Below are 21,698 nucleotides of genomic sequence, written 5' to 3'. Positions count from 1 at the left end.
GAAGTGGCACAAGGTGAACTTTAGAAAAGTGGGGGACACCTGTACTTTCATTAATTGCGTGTGTTGCAAATCCGGTACGCAAAAGTTCTGCGTTGAAAACAGTAGGCTCTAACACCTGATACGTGGTCATATCGGACAGGGGGTTGCTTCCGTCAAGGGCATACGTTACCCTCGTGATCGGGGAGGATGGAAGCACACCGCAGCGTTCTCTGCTCAGCCCCTGTTCCTTGTTGCCATGCTGCTCACGTGTGATATGCTGTTTGCTCTGAAGACAAATGAGTCATTAACAGTAAGGTCTCTTTAGGACATGAAATTAACATCAAGATAGGGAACGCCGGTTTCAAAGGAAATACATATTTAGAGATGAACTAACAATAGAACTCAGATCCTCCTCTATGGAGGAATTTAGACGCATCTAGGTGGCTCTGATGGCAGAAGATGCAAAGGCAGCAGGTATCCTATAGTCACTGTCGTGCTTGCTGATTAGGGCATCTCCAAATCTAAGTGGAAATCCAGTTCCTGTGAACCCTCTATTGTCCAGTGATGTGTCAAGTATTCGTTGTACCTCTCAATCCTGCAGCTCTTCCGGGTGATCAGGTTTCCAGGGGAACAGGGAGCCCCGGGGCAGGGACTAGGGAGAGGTGAATGAGTCACTTCTCAGATATAAAATTTAAGGGGGAACCAAAAAAATGTGGTAATCAAGATCAATAATATTTTAATACATCTTAAAAAATCAAAATGAATGCAAATGATCCAGGATGAACAAAATATGAGAATATTAATGAAAGACAATATCCAATCCTGCATTTGCGGAATCCTGCCTCACTAGCGTAACCCTAATCCTGGCCACAGTGAACCCCGATATTACAGAAGAGACAGTTATGTATAAGGGTTTCTCTGCCTGAAGTCAGTATGTGTTCAGGGTACAAGGTGTCACCTGAAGAGATCTGCATATTAACTGTCTAAGCTCCTACTAGAAATGAATCATGAAAATTCCTTTGTGTTGTATATTGAAAGGATATCTTTATGTTTCTGAGAGTAATAATAATAGTCGCTAAATTTTATTTATTTTTTTAAAGATTTTTATTTGAGAGAGAGTGCATGCGTGCAAACATGAGTGGGGGGAGGGGCAGAGGGGGAGGGAGAAGGATGAGCAGACTCCACGCTGAGAGCCACTCAGAGCTCCATCTCACGACACTGAGATCATGACCTGAGCCTAAACTAAGAATCGGACACTTAGCTGATTGTGCCACCAAGGCGCCCCATTGCTAAATTTTATTGAGTGCTTAGTATGTGAGAGTAACTCTGCTGGGCACTTTACATAATTATCTCTTTTAATGCTCACAGTAATCCTATGAAGTAGGTACTGGTATTAACCCCAAGAGGAGACTGAGGGTCAGACAGTTAAGTAGCTTGTTTGAAGGTTATCCAGCTAATAAGTAGCCAACCCAAGCTAAAGCTGTAACTTGTCCACACAAAGTTTGAAAAATCATGCATTATTCGTCTGAATCCTTTTCATCCAATATTAAATCTAGGTCAGTATAGTTAAAAATGTGCTTTATGCACCCAGGATGGTTGTATGGGTTTGGGTGATGATCTACCACAAAACACTTTGCAATGGAATTGCTGAGAGTTAGTCCGTGGCTTATAAGACTCATGCATACAATTCCAGAGGTATTCCATCAGGAGCCATTTTCTCCACCACCCCATGCCTTTCTGTGGTCACTTGCTCAGCTTTCTCCCTTGTTTTGTGGCATTTCTTAGTGAGAGAGAGAGAGAGAGAGAGGGAAAAAGCATAGAGGGATGACGGTGATCGTGATGAAGATGTGAGTGGTGATGGTGGTTAACGGTGGTGGTGGTGGTGGTGGTGACAGCTTACATTTCTCGAGGCCTCGTTATGTGCAAGGTACGGGGCTGAGAGCCTTCCTAGCATACCTTCCTTGCGTCATCAAAAAGCCTACGAAAAAAGGCTGATTAATCCCCATTTTCTGTTCAGGAAACTGCATCTTTGAGAATGTAAATAACTTGCCGAAGCTCACAAAGCCAGGAAGAAGACAGGTGGGGCCTCTGCTCTTAAGGACTCCATTGTAGAAAGGAAGAAAGAAAGATAAAAATGACAGAGCAGCGTTCTAGCTCCTCCTCAATAGAACTTTCAGATCTGGTTGCAACTACTGGAGAAGGCCCCAACTTTCCAAGGGACTTCCTTTGGATGGGCATCCTTTTGGGTTCCAGCTCCAAAACCCTCACCGAATCATCCCCAGAGAATACTTTAGAGGGGCCCCAGGTACTGGGGATTTTATTTCTCTAGTGCTTTTTTTTAGGATTAAAGTAACTTTAGGAAGTTTCCAATTAATATACCTGAACAAAAAGGAGGCTAGCGAAGGGGTCATGATTATACTTAAATACTTAGTCCATGTCGTCAGCTCACAATTTTTATCCTAGGGTTTAGAGTGCATTTTATCGAAATCTTAGTGTCCAGGTGTTAGGATATTTCTGGAAAAGGCAAGACAAAACAAAATGGGGAGACCTTAAAACGTTTTATCTCCTGTTTTGAAGAATACTAACAAATCTGCTTTGTTAGCATCAATCTCAAATAAAGCAAACCTGAATAATAAGCACCACAGGAGAACAAGCAGGAACAACCCAGATACCCAGTAATGTGCTGATAAATGTTTAACAACTGGCTTTCTGGGAGGGAGAATGCCCTGGTTTGTGGCGTTTGCCAATTTCCACAGTGTAAAAACTCCCACTAAGGCCTATTTCTAGCTGTCAGTGCGGTACCCTGAGCGTGCAGTTGGAAGGAGGTGCACACACCCTCCGGACCAGCACGCTCTTGCGCCCCGCCTAGTGAGGACTGATTCCATGATCAGCTATTTCAGTGCAGTGCCTAATCCTGAAGAACCTCCACTTGGGGACTCACCAGCTACGTGACCTTGGGCAAGTCACTTCACCTCTCTGGGCCTTTGTTTCCTTCTCTACAAAGGATAACAGGGAAGGTCTTTTTCACCTCTAACATTTTAAAGTTCTAGAAGGCAGTGACTCTTGCTTCCTCCGACATCCAAATGCCTTTAAGCGCCTTTCTGGAAAACCAAGTTAGCGCTGTGCCGCATCCAAGTTAGTGCTGTGTGCCTCCAATTTCATCTACTGAGCATAAGGTTTGGAAAGGAGTGACTTACTCCCTTTTGCCTCTTGAAATGCGTAGCCAATGGGGCATCATACATTTTTTACACTTCTCTTGCTAGATGTGAGATCCAGGAGGAAAGGCATGGATGTTCCAGGGCTTTCTTGTTCTCCTGGGGTGGGAATCGGCAAGCGTGATACACTGATCCGTTGCTATACGCATTGCCTACCTCCCTACACTTTCCACAGCAGAGAGAGAGGATTCAGAGTATCCTACCTTTTTATTTGTGTTTTTATTTTTTACTCTCCAAAAGCCATTTTACAAGAATAGGAAGTACTTATACAAAGTGGTGGGGGGGTCGTTATTTTTTTTTTCCCCCCGAAAGGTGGCACGTCTCTCAGCAAAGAGAAAAAGGCATGTTGCGCAAGGCTTGCTGGCACTGATAACCAGCCAGCGCCGGTTTGCCCGTTGCCACAGCCAAAGCAAAATGCCACCTCTGCCTAGAAGCCAGAGTGCCACATTCCTCTTCTGTGTCCCCGAGATGCACCCGTCATGTGGCCCTGGGTTTGTAGGTTTGGCCAGGAAGTCCCCACGTTCTTTGCAGGTCACCTGCCAACCCCAGGAGGTGGGGTAGAGGGGGGGACCGATGCTTGTGACTCTCGAAATATATTACTGCATGTCAGATAAAGCCCAGCAAACAGAATTTGAGGGCTGGGGTGAACACAAGAGAGCCCCCAGTTGCCGCGAGTAAGGGAGGGCTGCAGGAACGCCAGTGACCCAGTGGTATTTCTGTCCCCAGACCCCATCTTCACAAACCCAGATGCAGTGACAGCAAAAGCTCCAGAATCCCAAGGCAGGAGGTGCCAAAAACACTCCCCAATAATCACTCCCCCACCCCCCAAAAAAGTTTCAGTAAAATGTTCTCACTCCTAGAGGGGAAAACCTGTCCATGCCTGAAGCAGCTTGACCCGGGCAAACCCCCTCCTACATGGAGTGAACCGTGAATCTCAGGGAAAAAAATCCCCACCCCCCACCCCGCCTGCTCCCTGGGGAGGGACAGAAGGTTCCTCAAACTGACAGTTTCGCCTCCATGATCTTTAAAAGAGCAGAAGTTGGCTGTGAGGCTGCAATGCCGCCTTGATTGGGGTAGTGTGGTCTCTGTTTGCGGCTGGGCTCCAAGGAGAGCCACAATTGGCTCTGATGAGGAAGGAGCCTAGAAATGAAAGATTGCAAAGAGGGCTTCTGAACGCCATGGCTGAGACTGTGTCGTTTCTTACAAGGTGAAACTTGGCAGTTCTACCTTGCAAGTAAAAAACCCAAATTAATTTTTTTTTTTTTAAAGAAATTAAGTCAGAAACAAGGCTTCAGAAAAACTGTGAGTGTTAGGCATAAACTGATTTTGGATGATCTTTAGGTGAGAAAGGGTGGAGTTACCATCAGAAACATGTTTTTATTTATGCTTTTCAAATCCCCACTGGTGTGCAATGTGTGTGCGTGTGCGTGTGCGTGCACACGTGTGCATGCGTGTTGATTAGCATGAAAGGGTGCATCGTCTCAATTCTCTAACCACTCTTTTTTTCTTACATCTCTTCTGTGCACAGTTCATATAGATGCCCCATAAATAAATATATAGGTCCATCCACACCTTTTCATTTTATTTGTAAATTGTTTGGTATAAGCGGCAATGCGTAATGAAACCTGGTGAAGTTTAAAAGATTAGATTTTTTTTTCATACTGACACTTCCTAACACTGTTCATATGTCTCCGAGTGAGATTTATGAATATATGAGCAGTACTGCAAAATCATACCGCACCAGAGACTTCCTGCACCACAGGGGTGGCAGTCTAAAGTGACACAGCTTCAAGCATTTTTCACAGACAAGAAGCAAAATTTAACCCCCTTAAGGGGAAGTATGATTTCAACAGCTTGAAATGAGCTCATTTGTAGATGGTTTTTTTCTCTCATCTTCCATAATTTTTTGGTGTTAAGATTAAAACAGATTGCACAGCCAACGTAAGGGCACAGAAGCTGCCCAGAGTATGAGTTGGCCCTTAAAGAGAAACCTCCTTCCTTGTCTCTATCCCAGTGCCCCAGGAGGGTAAATGAAGGTACACTTCACCATCAATTCATAAGCCTCTCAGCCCAAATCCCAGCACTGTCCTCCGCAGACAGGGTCTGGATTTTTCAAGAGGTAAGTAGCAAAATGACATCAGTTTGTTCCATGGAGAAACCCCCATCTCCCTGGGCATCTGAAACAGTGGCATTAAGAAATATGCAGTGACTTGAATCTCAACGGAGTAAAATTAACCAACAAAAAGGAGAATCAGAAGAGCAAAAATGGTCTATGTGAATTGATCGTGTAGGAGATGTCGATCGTGGAAGAGTTCTGTCTTAGATTCAAAGTCCAAACCCATCTCTTTTTAGGCTGATCGGGTACCTTGTGATTTTGTGTCGATTAATGTTCACAATTTGTCTCTGCTCTCAAATTCTCTTTTAACCATTTAGTCTCTCCTCAGAACAGAGCAGGTACTCAAACATGGCCTGTTGCCTCTCTCCTCTGCAAACGCTCCGTGATGTGTTGGCTGGAGAACTTTTGTCTCTTTTTTCAGCAATGGTACAACAGCTCCATGAACGTGATCTGCACCTGGTTGACGGACCGGATGGACTTACAGCTTCACATTTATCAGTTGAAAACACTAATTAGGATGGTAAAGGTAAAAGAAAAGAATAATTATTCTTCTTTGCACATAGCTCACTGAAATACATTTCACTGTCCGGCTGCAGAACTTCCTTAACACAAAGAATATTGGTTTACATATAAAACAAGATGATTTCTAAAGCAGCATCTCGTGCAAGAAAAACCTATGCAATCACTTCGGGATGCGTGGTTAATTCATTACTCAGATATCAAAGGAAAAAAAGTAACGAAAAGGAATTTGATATTTTATTCAGGCCGGAAAAATACTTTATGTATCTGTCATGCAAAAATACTGCAGGGGCCTTCGTGCCCTGTGCATTAGACTTTCAAAAGCTGGTTTGGGTACCATTATGCTAATCACATAATTACCAATTTCATTTATGGTTTAATTAAATAAAATTTTGCCACAATTAATGTAATAGAAATATTTACCTCCAGCTATTTCTAAATATGTCCTGTGATCATTATCAGGATGCAAATCAATATTGTTCTCATAGTTAATTGAAGTAGTTTCTCTTACAATGCGTGTATACAATCAAATGGAAAGGATCACAAAGGTGAGATAACATACCCTGAAAGTAGCTTTTTTCCCTGTTCTTGTGTGTGTGCCTTGGACTAATGATAATTATTTCAGCGTGAAATCTCAGTGGTTTACATGAAATAATAAGATCACAGAAGGGGGTAAATACATTTTTGATCATTTCAGTTTCCATTTGATGCTTCACCATAGAGGGTTTTAAAACATTCATGATGCAGAAATTTCATTCAAAGCAGAAAGTGTCTTTAAAAATATTTTAACAATAAAACGTAGCTGAATTTCTATTTCTTAACCATTTGCCAGAAGTCCCCCCTGTCCGCCCCCTCTCTACTCCCTACCCCTTCCATCCCCCGCCCCCCCCTCCGCCCCTACCCCATTTCTTAGTCTCTTTAGGATTAGCACCATTTCATTGAAGGTACTCCTCTACCCCAGTGCTGACTTAAAACCAATTACTGTTCTGTTGAGTGTAATTAAAGAGAGTTATTATCATCTGCATTTGATCTCACAAAGCGTCTGCCCAGGGAAGGTTACAGACAGCCGTGTATTACAGCTCTTAAAAAAGAAATGTATACACTAGGGCCATAGACCCAGCCTAATTTCATATTTTTAAAATTTCAGTTCCTTAAGGCAAGCTCACTAGCCTGACCACTTCAATTCCATTTCCTGGGTATAAATACTCTTCTTTGGGGGGATTTGTTTGTTTGTTTGTTTGACACTTACTGGGTGGACATTAAAAGGAGACATTAATTTTTAAGATTTTAAAATATGTATCTTCCCATTACTGCTGTCTCTAGATCTATGTTGGGAATATTGGAACTAGCAATATTTCATTAAGGAAAAAATGTAAGTCTGAGAGAAGGTTTATTCTTAGCCTTCTGCCAAAAAAACACAGACATGAACCACAGAGAAGGGACAGAAATGTCACTGGCAAAAGAACTCCCTTCACTTTTGCCAGAGATGGGCTCAGCCTAACTAGTGCCACAACACACAGGTATGAAGCAGAATGCACCACCTCTTCACAAGCACATTAACCAGAGGTCTCCTACCCCGAGGCAAACTTCCAAAGACAGTTGGCTTTCTTTCCTGCCTCCACATCCATTCCCTTCATTCCTCCATTCCTCCATTCATTCATTCATTCTTCAGCAAGCATTTATTCACTCATCCAACACTGGATAAATATTAGTTGAGCCCCTTCCCATATATTACAAGATGGAGAATTTTAAAATGACTAGATAAGGTCCCTGTCTGAGGCATTTAGAGTTGAGTTGGGGAATGCTGCTCTGGAATTTGAATAAAGGGGAGAATACTCAAGTGCTTTCTACCTTTCTTTTTCCAATCATACTCTGGCACCAATTATATTTCTTAAGTGGAAACAGAACCACTGATTGAAAAGTACAAAAAAATCAAGTTAATCTTCTGGATATCTGGTCTACACCATGCCTAGAATTTACTCAGCCTCCTACCCTTTCCCGTCAAGGTGAAGACAAGTCAGGTAGCTATCTAGCTACCTAGGAGAACCTTGCAGTTTGATCCATAATTAGGAGGACCTATTAACTTATTCCAAAATCAGATTACTTTTACAAAGGAAAGAAGGTGCCGTGATTAATCATGCTGGGACAACAGGTATAAAGGGGACACGTGGTCATCATATCCATAATCTGATATTATTGGACTTCACTGGGCCGACTGCATTCACTAGTTAATTCTGCAGTCATTACAACATGTGACCTTCAAGAGGGGTTGACACTGTGATTGTTGATACTTTGATTGCTTTAGATGGACGACAAGAAATGGAAGTCCCAATGGGAATGCACTGAAGTATGTTAACATTCCTTCTCATGCCCCTTTAGCAAGTGTCCCACATCAATAGAAGAAACACACAGCAGAATCGGTAGCTGAAATGATATGTAGTGTGATGAGAAAAGTTGTTAGAGAGAGACCTTTTTCCAAAAAGATGTTAAGAAGTAGACAACAGCCAGATGCTTCTGGTCATGTTCAATTAACGCTAAGGGATTTCTAGGGAAAAAAAAAAAACGAAAACAAAACAGTCCCTGGGATACCTCAGGAAATCCGAGAGAAATCGCCTGAAGGAACAAAGAATTTGTGGTACAGTAATACCAAGCCATTGTTCTTGAAAAAGAGCCAAATTTCTTCCCCGAGACCATGAAGTTGTGAACAGAATAGATACACTTCTTTCCCAGGGAGATAAGAAATGAATCACATGTCTGCGACATATTGATGAAGCATTAGCACTCCATCTTCCCCATAATTGTTGCTGCCCGTACTAGGTTTCATATACCAACATACATATGTCTGTCTTGTGAATGAGAGATACGCAGTTACGAGCCTCAAAAATATTAAAGACCAGACTGCAAAGGAAATGGCAAAATACCATAATCAGTTGATCCATTATTTATGTGTTACGGCCCCTTACACAGTCTATCATATTGTATTATACTAACCTAAGAGAAAGAACCTGACCAAAAAAAAACAGAGAGAGAGAGAGAGAGAGAGAGAGAATCAAAACAATCATGGAACATTTCTCTGTATGGAACTGAATAAACACAAGCTTATGTTCTTTGCTTTGTCTCAGCTAATACAGTTTATCCTGCCACAATTTCTCATTTTCTATTATTCGGCAAATCTCAGTTTTCAGTACCAGTGAAACCTGAGCACGGTGGCTTTTCATTTGACAATGCATAGAGTGAGTCACTTAGCCGCAGGTCAGTGTTCTCACACCCACAAGTGCCTTGTGTCCTTTCCCTCCCTTCATGGAGATGAGATCTCTCTTATCACTGATCTTTTCCCTCCTTAGAAAACCTATAGAGATTTCCGATTGCAAGGGGTCCTGGACTCAACCTTAAACAGCAAGACGTACGAAACCATCCGGAACCGGCTCACTGTGGAAGAAGCCACGGCATCAGTGAGCGAGGGTGGGGGCCTGCAGGGGATCAGCATGAAGGACAGCGATGAGGAAGACGAGGAAGACGACTAGAACGCTAGGGCCTGGAGTCCTCTAGGACAAAGTCCTGTAATCAATGCATGTCCTTAGTCTGTTAGTTAACCCCACTAGGGAATTTTCTGTCAACTACCATGCTCATGAAATGTTTACCAATACAATTGCCATTTTAGCTATGTGGTTCCAAGATTAGCAAATGACCTTCGACCCCACTGATTTCCTGATTCCATGTCTGTATGTTTACAAGCAATATGGAGCACCATTCTTTAAATACTGTTCATGGAAAATACATAGTCCAACTGCTAGGTGTGTTCCTGTTCTCAGCAGAGTTAAATGATGCTTCATTAATGTCCTGTGTCTGCATTGACAGTAAATGGATGTGAGGGCAAGTATACCAAGTATTTCACTTATTTGTTTCACATTACGTGGATGCCAGTTATTTAAATGAGTACAATGAATTAATTTAATTAAGACACATAGATCTGCTTTGTTTTTTTGGAAAACAAAAGGCAAGGCTCCAGCAAACAACTTTTGGTTCTTTGTGGTCCCCTGAAATGAAAAATGAACCCCCGGTTTCCTTGTTAACTCATCCTTCCATCGATCCGCATAGTTAGCGAGAAAAGGATGGCTACATACCAATGGATTGATCCTCTCATTTGCCACAGCAAGGGTGATCCTATCATGAGTTAACACCAAGCACAGTTCAGAGCAACTGTCTTCTGTCAAAGTTTATCCTATTAAACGTTACATTTTGCTTTTATGTTTCAATAACCGTGTATGTAAAAAACCTGAATATTTAAATTACCACCCTAGACTCTAAATGTGTTTATAATAAGATATGGGTATTTCCTTCAGTAGATTGTAACCATAATTTAAATTATTTTGTTCCACAGTTTTTTATATCTGTTATGTACATTGCATTTTGATCTGTAACTGCATGACCCCTCGGGTCCTCTGCAGAGCTATTTCTTTCTGTGTAAAGTAGTGGATCCATCTTGCTTTTGCCTTATATAAAGCCTACAGTTATGAAAGTGTGGAAAACTGTGGCTTCTCAATAAATAACTATTCAAATGTCCTAAGAATACACTTCTGTCTTTTTTCCTCTGTCTCTTTTGAAAGCCAGAACTGAAACACACACAAAATGGCAGAGGAGGGTAAGAGCAGGGAAGAGGTCATGTCCTTGAAACTGTTGGAGGGGTGGTTTTCAAATACTCCTCTTCACAAGAAACAGCAAAAAGTCCTACTAATTCAGACTCAGCTAAATCAGAACTGTGGGCATTTGGACATGTTGGGCAGATTACGCTTGCATTATAGGATAAATAAGGGTCTGCTAAGCAAGAGAGTAGTGTAAACGAGAGGAATGTTTCTCCTGTACGAAAAGAAGGCCAACAAACTGTTTTTAAGCACTACTTTAACAGCAGTGTTTGCATTCAAACAAAGCGTGTGCCAATTATATATGATTCTTATATATTTGTTAAAGCATCTTACAAGATTCTCTAAGATATGGAGCACTCTTCTTGCTCCCCATTTCTTGTCGGCAAAATAATCACCCAGGTGTGAAACAAATCAAACATTTTGCAGCCTTATCTGTTTTATTTGCGTCTGTCTCCAAACCAAACTGACCTTCCCTTGGCGCTGACTGAGGTTTTAGGGAAGAGACGAATTCATCAGTAGGACCAGGTAGACCAGTTGTTCTCTACCAATCAACCCCTCAGAATAGTACATCCTACTCTCTTTAATCCTTGAGGTCTGCAGGTACAAATCAACAGTACTTCCTGCCCTTAGTGGGATTACAAGGATAACTCCCATTTATTGAGCAACTATTCTGTACCAAGCGGTCTGTATGTAATACTTTGTTCAAATCTCACAACCACCACAAGGGAAGAGGACTGTTATTATCCACATTATAAACAAACAAATTGAGGTCAGGAAGGTTAAGGTTACTTGCTCTGTGGTTACACAGCTCCATACGGAAACATTAATCCAGAGACATTAGCATAGAATTGGTAATACATAAATGGTGGGGGTATATCATTCAGGTGTGAAAAATCTTTGCCCAATGGCATCAAGATAAGTCAATGTGGCAGAGCCAGAATTTTTAAAAATATAGCTGTATTACATTTTTAGTTGCAAAGCTAAAACGTAGTTTTTTCCATAATTGTGAATAATTCAAAAATGTGCAAAGTAAAGACAGAGTGTCTGCCCAGTGTATCGTATAGTTGGAAAGAGAAAGAAAATGCCCAGGAGCCCTGGAGGAGAGCTAAGTGAGTGACTTAGAGAAATAACCAAAGGGCGTGATCCAAAAGACGTGAAGAGAATCAAGTCTGAAAAGACTGTGCCATCAAAACCAGGGTTCAAACAAACAAACAAAAATCCTCCAAAAGGAGAAGTCAGCACAGCCCAGCACTGAGGGTCCTGGTGAACAGCATCCCCCAGCTAGCATCCCTGGAGGAAGGGCTGGGCAGAAGACAATGATAGCAGACAAGATCAGAGAGAAAGAACTCACCAAGTTAAGTCCGAAGTTACCCTTGCGACAAACTTAAAGCTGAGAAGGAGACCACTTTGGTATCTTGAGCTCTTTTCTCACTTTTTTGGGACAGAATATTAAGTTTTCTCTTATTATTATTTTATTTATTTTCTTGTTAAAATGCAATATACATACAGAAGAGTGCACAAATCTAAGCACGCAGGTCAATGATTGGAGCTGAACAGAGTGAACATATTCTTGGGACAACTGTCAGGTCAAGAAAGAGAACATAATGAACACCTGCAGACACCCATGCTCCTGGCCCTTCCCAGTCTCTACCCCCTCCCTCACTCGACAAAGGTAACCACGATCCTGAATTAAAACCCTTATGTAATTAGAATCACAGTATATATTCTTCCAAGTCTGGTTTCTTTTTGCTCTACATTATATTGTTGGTGTAGCTGTAGTTCATTTCTTTCCAATGCTCTATAGGATGAATATGCCACGATTTATCCATGTTCACACGTTGTATTGAGTTTGGGGCTATTATGAGTAATGCTGCCATGAATTTCTTTGTGCATATCTTTCAGTGCAATTTCTGTGTCATAGGGTAAAGTTATGTTCATTGTTTAGGAAATACTGCCAGTTTTCTCCGGAGGGTGAACTACATACTACTCGCACCAGCAGAGCATCAAGAGTCCCTTAATGTACCAGTTATTGTCACTCTTTTAAATTTCCATCATTCTGGTATGTGGTGTCATGGGTTATAACTATCGTTCACTGATTACAAAAATAGAGTTGATTGCCTCTACACCTGTGTACTGGCAGTTTGGTTAGCCTCTCTTGTGAAGTGCTGGTTTAAGTCTTTTTTTCCTTTTTTTAAAAGAGGAAAATTCCAGAGTTCTTTGAAGGACTGGTAGGGAAGAGGCCATAGGAAAAAGTGCCAGATGGATGGTGAGACATGGAAATGTAGAGAGAAATGTGAACCTGATGGAAAAGCACTCACTGTATTATCAATCAGCCCACAAATCGTTGAGTACATACTGGCCAGGCACTGCTAGAAACACCCAGGCTCTCTCTAGTGCATCCCCCTTCATCAGCCATGGGGACTTTTCTAAAAGGCAAGTGCAATTTTGTCCGTCCTCCAGTTAAAAGCATCCAGTGGCTCCCCTTGGTCATAGAATGAAGCCCAGATTCACTAAGGTGGCATGCATGGCCACGCACCATCTGACACTCGCCTGCCCCTTCAGCCTCCTCTATTAATTCTGCCCCTCTGGCTCCCCGTGTTTCAGCTACCCCTGCCAACGTTCACTTCCTCCTGTGCACCACGGTTCTGCCCTCTTGGGGGCCTCCCTCCAACACCTCATCTCGCCCTTCAAATCCCAGCTAAATTTGGCTTCCCCGGAGAAGCCTTCCAAACCCCACCCTCGGTTCAGCATCCATGTCCCTGGTACATATTCTCCTAACACTCTCTACTTCCCCTTCGTAGTATTCATCACACTCCTCGTGAAGGGGTTCTTTGCATCATTACCTGTTTCATGCAGCTTCTCTCCACTTCACGAGGCTGTGGTCTGTGCCAGCTTCCCTACTCTAACCTTACTGTATTCGCTAAATATATGATTAATAAACAAAGACTGAACATACAAAAATGTAGATGATCTGGTGACTATTATCCTAGAGCCTTTAGGTGATATGAATCTTCAAAAGCTTCATATAGACCACATACAGATGCAGAGGAGGGAGAAGAAAGGGAAGACTTCCTGGAGGAGGTGGGCCTTGAAGAGCACATAGGGAGGACAGGAAAGGACACGGACCAAAGCAGCGGGAGGTGAGGGGAATGTGCCTCTTGGCCAAAGCTCTTTTCTTCTCTGATAAATTCCCAGCGCACATAGTGAACACACAACAAATACATGTTGATGTAAGATATTAATGAATATGCTCAGAGTGTTAGGGGAGCCTGGCTTCCTGGGGGGGGGTTTGGAGAGATTAAGATGGAAAGAGTGGATTAAGGTTTCAAAAAAGGACATGTAGTTTAGTTTAGCTTGGGTTTGTTGGGCTAAATAACAGAGAACTAAGCAGTATTTTTATTTTTTTCAAAATATTTAAAGAAGTTTTTTAAGTTAAAAAAAATCAAATAAAGTAGAATTCTATGAAACAAAAAGTTGAAGCCTCTTCCTTCCCCAACCCATTTCCCCAAAGTAGCCATTGCTAACAGATGGGCATATATTCTTCCAAATATGTTCAAATCATATCCAATATCCAATTGGATATATTTATATATTTTATATATTTATATATTTTTAAAATATATTTTCACAAGTGGGATTCATCCTGAGCATACTAAGGCAAATCACATTTTTCATTTATCAGTGTAGGATAATTTTTATCTCTGCACGTAGAGATTTTCTGTATTCCTTTTAATGGTTGTGCTGTCTTTAAGGAGGTGGTCTGGTCAAAGGAGAATCAAGAGCAAACTTGGGCAAAATGAAAATCCAGGGTAAAATGAGGATGGACAAAACATAATGGAGGAAATGAGCCATCTGTGGAAGTGACCCAAGAGACTGTTTGAAAAAAGTGACTGAAGAATTTCTGAAACACCCCAAATCGAATCCCCACCGAACTGAACTGTATTATAATGATCTGTTGATGTGTCTGTCTCTCCGCTAGACTGCCAATTTCTCGAAGTCAGGGACTGTATCCGTTTGTGTGTGCCGGTCTGGTGCCTGGGATTCGGTAGGCATTCAGTAAATGTTGGCCGAATTGAATGGTGGGCATCAGAGAGGCACACCTGGGCATGATCATGACCAAGAAAGCATGAACTAAATGGATTGCAACATACTCTGTCTATAAAGGAAGAATGAATAAGGCGAAGAATCTCAATGGCTTTCCTAAAGTCATCTACCTCCCCACTAACGTGACCTGAACTTCTGAGCACAGGCATGAAGTCCTGATGTCATAAATTTGGGGTTCGGTAGGAATTCTAGGAAAACAACCAACGAGGGTGGTATCATTATTGTTTCTGCACAAATGTCAATATATTCATTTTCTTTAAATTTTAAAATCCAGAATAAGGATGTTCTTTGTGGCCAGTTTTTATCAGTACATGATTAACCAATCTGAAGTAAATCAAATTATGCACAATTGTGCAATTCTTGGTAAACAAATTTTTAAAAATCAGGATTCATCTTTTATTCAAGGTTGTTTTGCTTCTTCATCTAAATATGAAAAGTATCATCTGTTTTCCTACTTCTGAAACCATGCATTTCATCTAAAGTTGTAAATCTGCATTTGTTGTAAGTAAGCAAAACACAAGGAGAGGGCCGGGAAGGCGCAATCTGCCAGCGAGCCCTCTACCCCGAGGACGGCACGCCTCAGGTCAGAGAAAAACACTGCACAACAAATTCATCCCAGCCACCAGAGAACAGAGGGATAAAGTCATCACAGTTAATACACCAACCGCAAAATAACTAGAATGCAAAGGAAACAATAAGCCAAAAGTACGCAAATAAATGTTTTTCTTTCCTAAGAATTGCTGGTGCAATGGCACAAAGCAGTTATAAAGATGGTTAAGTTGGCATATTTCCCTCTGTCCATCAGAAACGAGTTGGCTTGTTTCCTGGGTGGTGAATACAATTGCAAAGAATAAACAAGGCTTTGCTGAAATAGCTAAGCAGGAAACGTAATGGAAGACAGTAAGGATTTCAGAGAAAGTGTTAGGAATTTGGGGATGTACTTAAAAGGAAATCAGAGGCAACATGAGAAGGCAAATATGGGTGGTATTCGATGCAAAGACAACTACAGTTTACATGGAAGCTATGACGAGGCTTCAAATTCTCCTGTCACTACATTATAATAAACAGGGCGGCTGAACCCTAACCAACCTACCCCCCCGACCCCACCTCCCAATGCAGGGCTGTGAACACAACAAATTCCTCCACAGCATTCCTCGGTGCTATTACTTCCATTTTGAGCACAAAGTACCCTGCAAAAAAGTCAAACATAAAGATTATTGACTCCAAATTCCAGAGCCTATGGAGGGTATTGACGTCACAATGTATTTGGAAAGTCAAACTTTGCAGAGGCCACTTCAATGAAACGCCAATCTCTACTTTTGTGATACTGAAAGCTGAACTCCCATGAAATGATTTTTGCCAGGATGAGGAGAACTCTTTCCCTCCAAAACTCAGAGAATAGTTATGATAAAATGATTCTGGGCAGATTAATGTAGACTAGTGATTTTCCAAATCAAGGGCATGGGTTTCTTTCTGCACTGACAGCAAGTAAAACCATCTCTGATCCATTTCTTGTTCACCTCTTAGTCTGTGATTCTGATACCATTTCAGTGATTCTCAATTTTTTTTCACTTTTAACATCTCTGAAATTGGATTTCATCCTTCTGCTGTAAGTAAACAAACTCACATTGCACCTACCCTCTGTCACCACCATCTACTTCTGTAATGAGGCTGCTATGCACACAGTCTTGGGGTCATATTCCCGTGGAGAATGCAAGGAAAAGGGGGTGGCTGACCCAGAGAAGAGCCTTCCACACGGTGACCTGAGCACAGGGGCAGAACCAGGGACTGACTCAGGAGTGGATATGTAAGAAGTGCCCGTTTCTCCCCGATACATAAAAGAAAGGTAATCCTGAGATGGGGAGGGACCAAGATTCTGTTAGGACAAAGGATGGGGGCTCAAACCACCCTAGGTAAATGTTAAAGGTGAAAGGTGGGGCCACAGGGATAGCAGGACGGAATAGAAAGTGGAGCTCAAGAGCATAGGCTCCCGGGGCGCCTGGGTGGCTCAGTTGTTAAGCATCTGCCTTCGGCTCAGGTCAAGATCCCAGGGTCCTGGGATCGAGCCCCGCATCGGGCTCCCTGCTCTGCGGGAAGCCTGCTTCTCCCTCTCCCACTCCCCCTGCTTGTGTTCCTGCTCTGGCTATCTCTCTCTCTGTCAAATAAATAAATAAAATCTTTAAAAAAAAAAAAAAAAGAGCATAGGCTCCTGTCCCCTCCACATGGAAGGTTTCCAGCTAGGGTGGCTGAGGCTGACCAAGCCTCTGCAGGAGACTCGGGCACCCCCTCCCCTCACACCTGGAGAAGGCAGACCATCCGGTGCCCCCCTGCACTGTGCACTCTGAGGGGACCCCTTTCCCCCATCAGTGGGAAGGTGTTTGTTGGTGGAGCTTTTCAGTGTCAAAGTGAAGGGGCCTCCCAGGAGAAGACAGGCATGGGCTCTGTGTAACAATGCCTGCCGTGGGGGGAAGGATGACTCAGCAGCCCCTTGAGCTTTCCAAAAGATGTGCTGTGGACTGATTTGATGCAATAGATGTAAATAACCTCAAGAGCAAGGAAATAATAAAATATGGTCAAGGGAAAAAAAAAAAAAACACAGGTTCTAGAGTCAGGCTGAACGCGGTCCAGATTTCAAATGATTGGTGGTAATCATTAGCCATGTGACCTTGGGCAATTGCCCTAGGCCTCAGTTTTCCCAACTGTAAAATACGAATAACCAGAAGAATCCCCCAAGCCTTACCTATGGTTTTAAGCTCACTGGGTTACCATCAAGATTAAATGTTTTAATACATGCAAAGTACTAAAAAAACAGCATACATGCTAAGTGCTCAATAAATGTTAGCTAAGATTTTACTGTTAATTTCTGAAGCTCTTAAGAGCTTGCCACATGTTTCAGGCTCTGAACAGATGACAGGTATGGCCAGGTCAGCGCCCTTGAGAAGCTGGGTCCTGTTACTCCCTGTTCCTGGTGCACTCTTCCCGCCGGAACCACTCCCAATCAGCTGGGGATTGGACGGCTGTGCATTGAACAAGGTATGCTTACTGCCCACTTGTTTTACCATTTGCTTCTGTGCCTTGGAAAGGAAGAATTTGTCCCTCTTGTCTACATTTATTTGCATTCTCCACTTTCCTCTGACTGTGGACCTCAGTAAATAATGATTGAAGGAATTAATGAATGAGCAAATGAATTTCTCTTCCTGTCTCCCCTTCTTCAACATCACTGCTTTCATTTGGGTTTCCCTAGAAACAGACCCTGAGACAAGGATTCAAGTGCAATGGTTTACTTGGGAGGTGATCCCAGGAAACACTACTAGCCGGGATGGGGAAGGGAGACTGGGAGATGTCAGCCACTGAGGGGAGCTGGAGTTGGATCGGCCTGGAGAAGTCCGGGAGCCCCCTGCAGAACAGACATGTCAGCGTTACTCCCCGGGAGGGGTGTGAGAGCTAGCAGAGGGCTGACAGCCCTGGCCCTTCTTGCCGTTGGCCGAGGACAGCCGGGAGATGAGGCTAGGAAAGGGTATTTCTCCAGCCCTTCAGACGTGCAGGGCAGGTGGACAAAGAAAACCCTGGTCATCCCAGAAAGGCCTCCGGCAAATAAATGCAAGAAAGGCGGTGGGAAATCAGGCCTGGTTGGGAGGAAGTGCTAAGGACTAGGGAGAGTGGGCAGGACACCAACATAGTCTGCTACAAAATCAGCCTTCTGCACTCCAGGCCAGAGACCAGAGTCAGTGTTGGCCTGAGGACAGCAAGACAGAAAGCGCATTTCTCATGCCAGGAACACGGCCTCACGAGGCTAGACTTGGAAGCCTCTCATGAGCAGCGAAATAAATTCTTGCCTTTACTATGATGGAATACAATGGAACCAGGAAAAAGAATAAAGTAGGGTTTGTTTGTTTTTCCTGTAATAGTCACTATCATTGCACAGGTTTATTTTATTTTATCTTTTTTTAAAGATTTTATTTATTTATTTGACAGAGAGAGACACAGCGAGAGAAGGAACACAAGCAGGGGGAGTGGGAGAGGGAGAAGCAGGCTTCCCGCTGAGCAGGGAGCCCGACATGGGGCTCGATCCCAGGAACGTGGGATCATGACCTGAGCTGAAGGCAGACGCCTAACAACTGAGCCACCCAGGCACCCCAGTTTATTTTATTTTTACTTGAGTAGAGTCAACACACAATGTTACATTAGTTTCAGGTGTGCAACATAGTGATTCAGCTGCTCTCCACCTCCTGCCCTGCTCGCCACAGTGTAGCCCCCATCCGTCACCACAGTGCTGTTGCACCACCACTGGTTATATTCCCTCTGCTGTACCTTTCATCCCTGTGACTTCTTCACTTCGTAACGGAAGCACGCTGCCCATCCCCCACCCCTTCCCTCTGGGAACCATCAGTTTGTTCTCTGTATTGATAGGTAGAAGAAAGTACGTGTATATGTGCTGATACTGCAGAATGTCCAAGATATATACTTTGGTCTTTTAAAAAGAATCCATGGGCAGACCAGCCCTTAAAAGAATTAAAAAGTCAGAGCACCTGGTGCAGTCGTTAAGCATCCAACTCTTGGTTTCGCCTCACGTCATGATCTCAAGGTCATGAGATGGAGCCCCACGTCGGGCTCCACGCTCAGCACAGAGTCTGCTTAAGATTCTCTCTCTCTCCCTCTCCCTCTGCCTATCCCCCCCAAATAAATAAATAAATCTTTTAAAAAATAAAAATAAAAGACTTAAAAAGTAATAAGCAAATCTATCCATATGTGTGTATGTGTATTTATATATACACATATTTTCAAGAGAGTAAATGGACATTTGTCATTTTGGCCTCCCAGACCCCAAATCCAAAAACCCACGGAAGGTTGAAGGGGAAAGAATGTTCCCTCTGCGTGCCCCTGACTGCTGGTATGTGGCTAACGATGCTCTAGCTCAGAACTTTGGCTCTTGAGGAGGCCCGGCAGCACTAGAGGACTCCCAGGCTGGCTTCAGGACAGTCCCGGGTGCCCGATGATGGGGCCATGGACCCAGAAGCAGGTGCAGCCCACACAGAGCTGTCCCTGTGCCTCTCCTGGCTGTGCCTCACTTCCCGTGTCCCTTGGTTCCTCACTGAGCCTGCTTCCCCAGCTCTCTCTGAGCAATTCATCAGCTCCTCTTCTGACATCAGTTTCTCTTGCTGGTGACCAAGAACAGTGATCGATACAGGAGGGCTTCAGAAGAAACTAGGAACAGTGGTTACCGCTGGGGAAGGGGACAGCCGACTTTGGATGGAAAGGAGACATGTTTTTCAGCACATAGTGTTTTATGTTGTTTAATTATTTTAACAGTGTGCATTTATTACTTTTTTCAAATCAAAAATACTTTATTTTGGGGGCGCCTGGGTGGCTCAGTCGTTAAGCGTCTGCCTTCGGCTCAGGGGTCCTGGGATCAAGCCCGCATTGGGCTCCCTGCTCATCAGGAAGCCTGCTTCTCCCTCTCCCACTCCCCCTGCTTGTGTTCCCTCTCTCGCTGTGTCTCTCTGTCAAATAAATAAATAAAATCTTTAAAAAAAAATACTTTATTTTTAAGTAATCTCTATGCCCATCGTGGGGTTCAAATTCATGACCCTGAGATCAAGAGTCACATGCTCTCCTGACTGAGCCAGCCAGGTGCCCCTCAAATTAAAAGTATGTTATTTTTTTAAATTTTTATTTATTTATTCATTTATTTTAGAGAGGAAGAAGAAGGGACAGAGGGAGAGGGAGAGAGAGATTCTTAAGCAGGCTCCATGCCCAGCATGGAGCCCGACTTGGGGCTTGATCTCACAACCCTGAGATCATGACCTGAGCCAAAATCAAGAGTTGGACACTTAACCGACTGAGCCAACCGGCGCCCCTAAAAATATTTTAAAGGACTGTTTTTTTTGTTTTTTTTTTTTTAATAAATGTACTTTTTAAAGTGTTCCAATAGAGCAGCATCTGGACAAGAAGAATCTGGATTAAAGTATAGTTCTAGTAGCAGGCACAGGATGACAGGTTAACTATTACCCTCTTTCTTCTGTGCAGGTCCTCTTACCAGGGAGAGAATCTTAACCTGGAGTGTTCGTCTAGAACTCAGAAGGTCTGTGAACTTGAATGGGGGGGGGGGGGAAGAAGGTAGCAAACCACAGTAGCATCTGCAGTATCTGTGACTTTTTTACCAACAGAAATCTTAGAAATTTTCATATCATGTTCTACTTGTTGCAGTATCTCAAGATATCACTTATACTCATCTGTACTTCTATTTTTTTTAAGATTTTATTTATTTATTTGACAGAGACACAGCGAGAGAGGGAACACAAGCAGGGGGAGTGGGAGAGGGAGAAGCAGGCTTCCCGCAGAGCAGGGAGCCCGATGTGGGGCTCGATCCCAGGACCCTGGGATCATGACCTGAGCCGAAGGCAGATGCTTAACGACTGAGCCACCCAGGTGCCCCTCATCTGTACTTCTAAATTACCTTAGGTATTTTATCTGCCACTGATCTTATTTAATGCATTAAGAAAAAAGACATATATCACTATATCACACTTTTTAAAAAAGATTTTGATAACTGTATATCAGTATGAATGGTCTCCTTTGGAATTACACATATTTTATCTTATGCATTTTAAATCATTATTTGGAGATGGGATCCACAAGCTTACCAGACTCTGAATGGGGTCTGTGGTGTATGTTTGCCACCCCATCCCCCACAGAAAGGTTGAGAACCTCTGCCACAGCTCTTCATCTTTCATTTCCCCAACCCACTCCTTGCTTTACCCATTGTCTCTCTTCTTTTTTCTTTTAAATTTGTTATAGAGACTAAGGTTTTATTTATTTTTTTAAGTAAACTCTACACCCAAGGTGGGGTTCAAATTCAGCACTCCGAGATCAAGAGTCACATGTTCTACTAATTGAGCCAGCTAGACGCCCCCCATTGTCTCTCTTCTTAATTCTCTTACCTATAAAATGTTAACAGTATCCTATCCTTTTTCATACAAGCCATGTAAGCTATATACTTTTAATTTCTTGAAAGAAAGTCAAACCACCAACTGGCCCAAACAACTCAACAAATGGTAGTCAACAGTTTACTGCTTGAAGATATTAACATGTCATATTTTTGTGTCCCTACATAAAGTGAGA

General features: G+C 42.9%; 1 protein-coding gene across 15 annotated transcripts in view; it reads left to right on the top strand.

Annotated features, from left to right (window-relative positions):
* CADPS (calcium dependent secretion activator) overlaps positions 1–10,399 on the top strand; it is a 464,832-nt gene extending 454,433 nt beyond the window's left edge. For all 15 annotated transcript variants that reach the window (XM_032411665.1, XM_032411674.1, XM_032411675.1 and 12 more), the window contains 2 exons: positions 5,732–5,836; positions 9,174–10,399. In XM_032411665.1, the coding sequence (XP_032267556.1) occupies positions 5,732–5,836; positions 9,174–9,353 (285 nt within the window). In that variant the 3' untranslated portion in view covers positions 9,354–10,399. The remainder of the gene's footprint in view (positions 1–5,731; positions 5,837–9,173) is intronic.
* The last annotated feature ends 11,299 nt before the right edge of the window (positions 10,400–21,698 follow it).

The sequence above is a fragment of the Phoca vitulina genome, unplaced genomic scaffold (genome assembly GCF_004348235.1).
Source record: "Phoca vitulina isolate PV1807 unplaced genomic scaffold, GSC_HSeal_1.0 scaffold13, whole genome shotgun sequence".
NCBI lineage: Eukaryota > Metazoa > Chordata > Mammalia > Carnivora > Phocidae > Phoca > Phoca vitulina.
The sequence above is the reverse complement of the archived record's forward strand: the minus strand, read 5'-3'. Positions and strand labels throughout refer to the sequence as shown.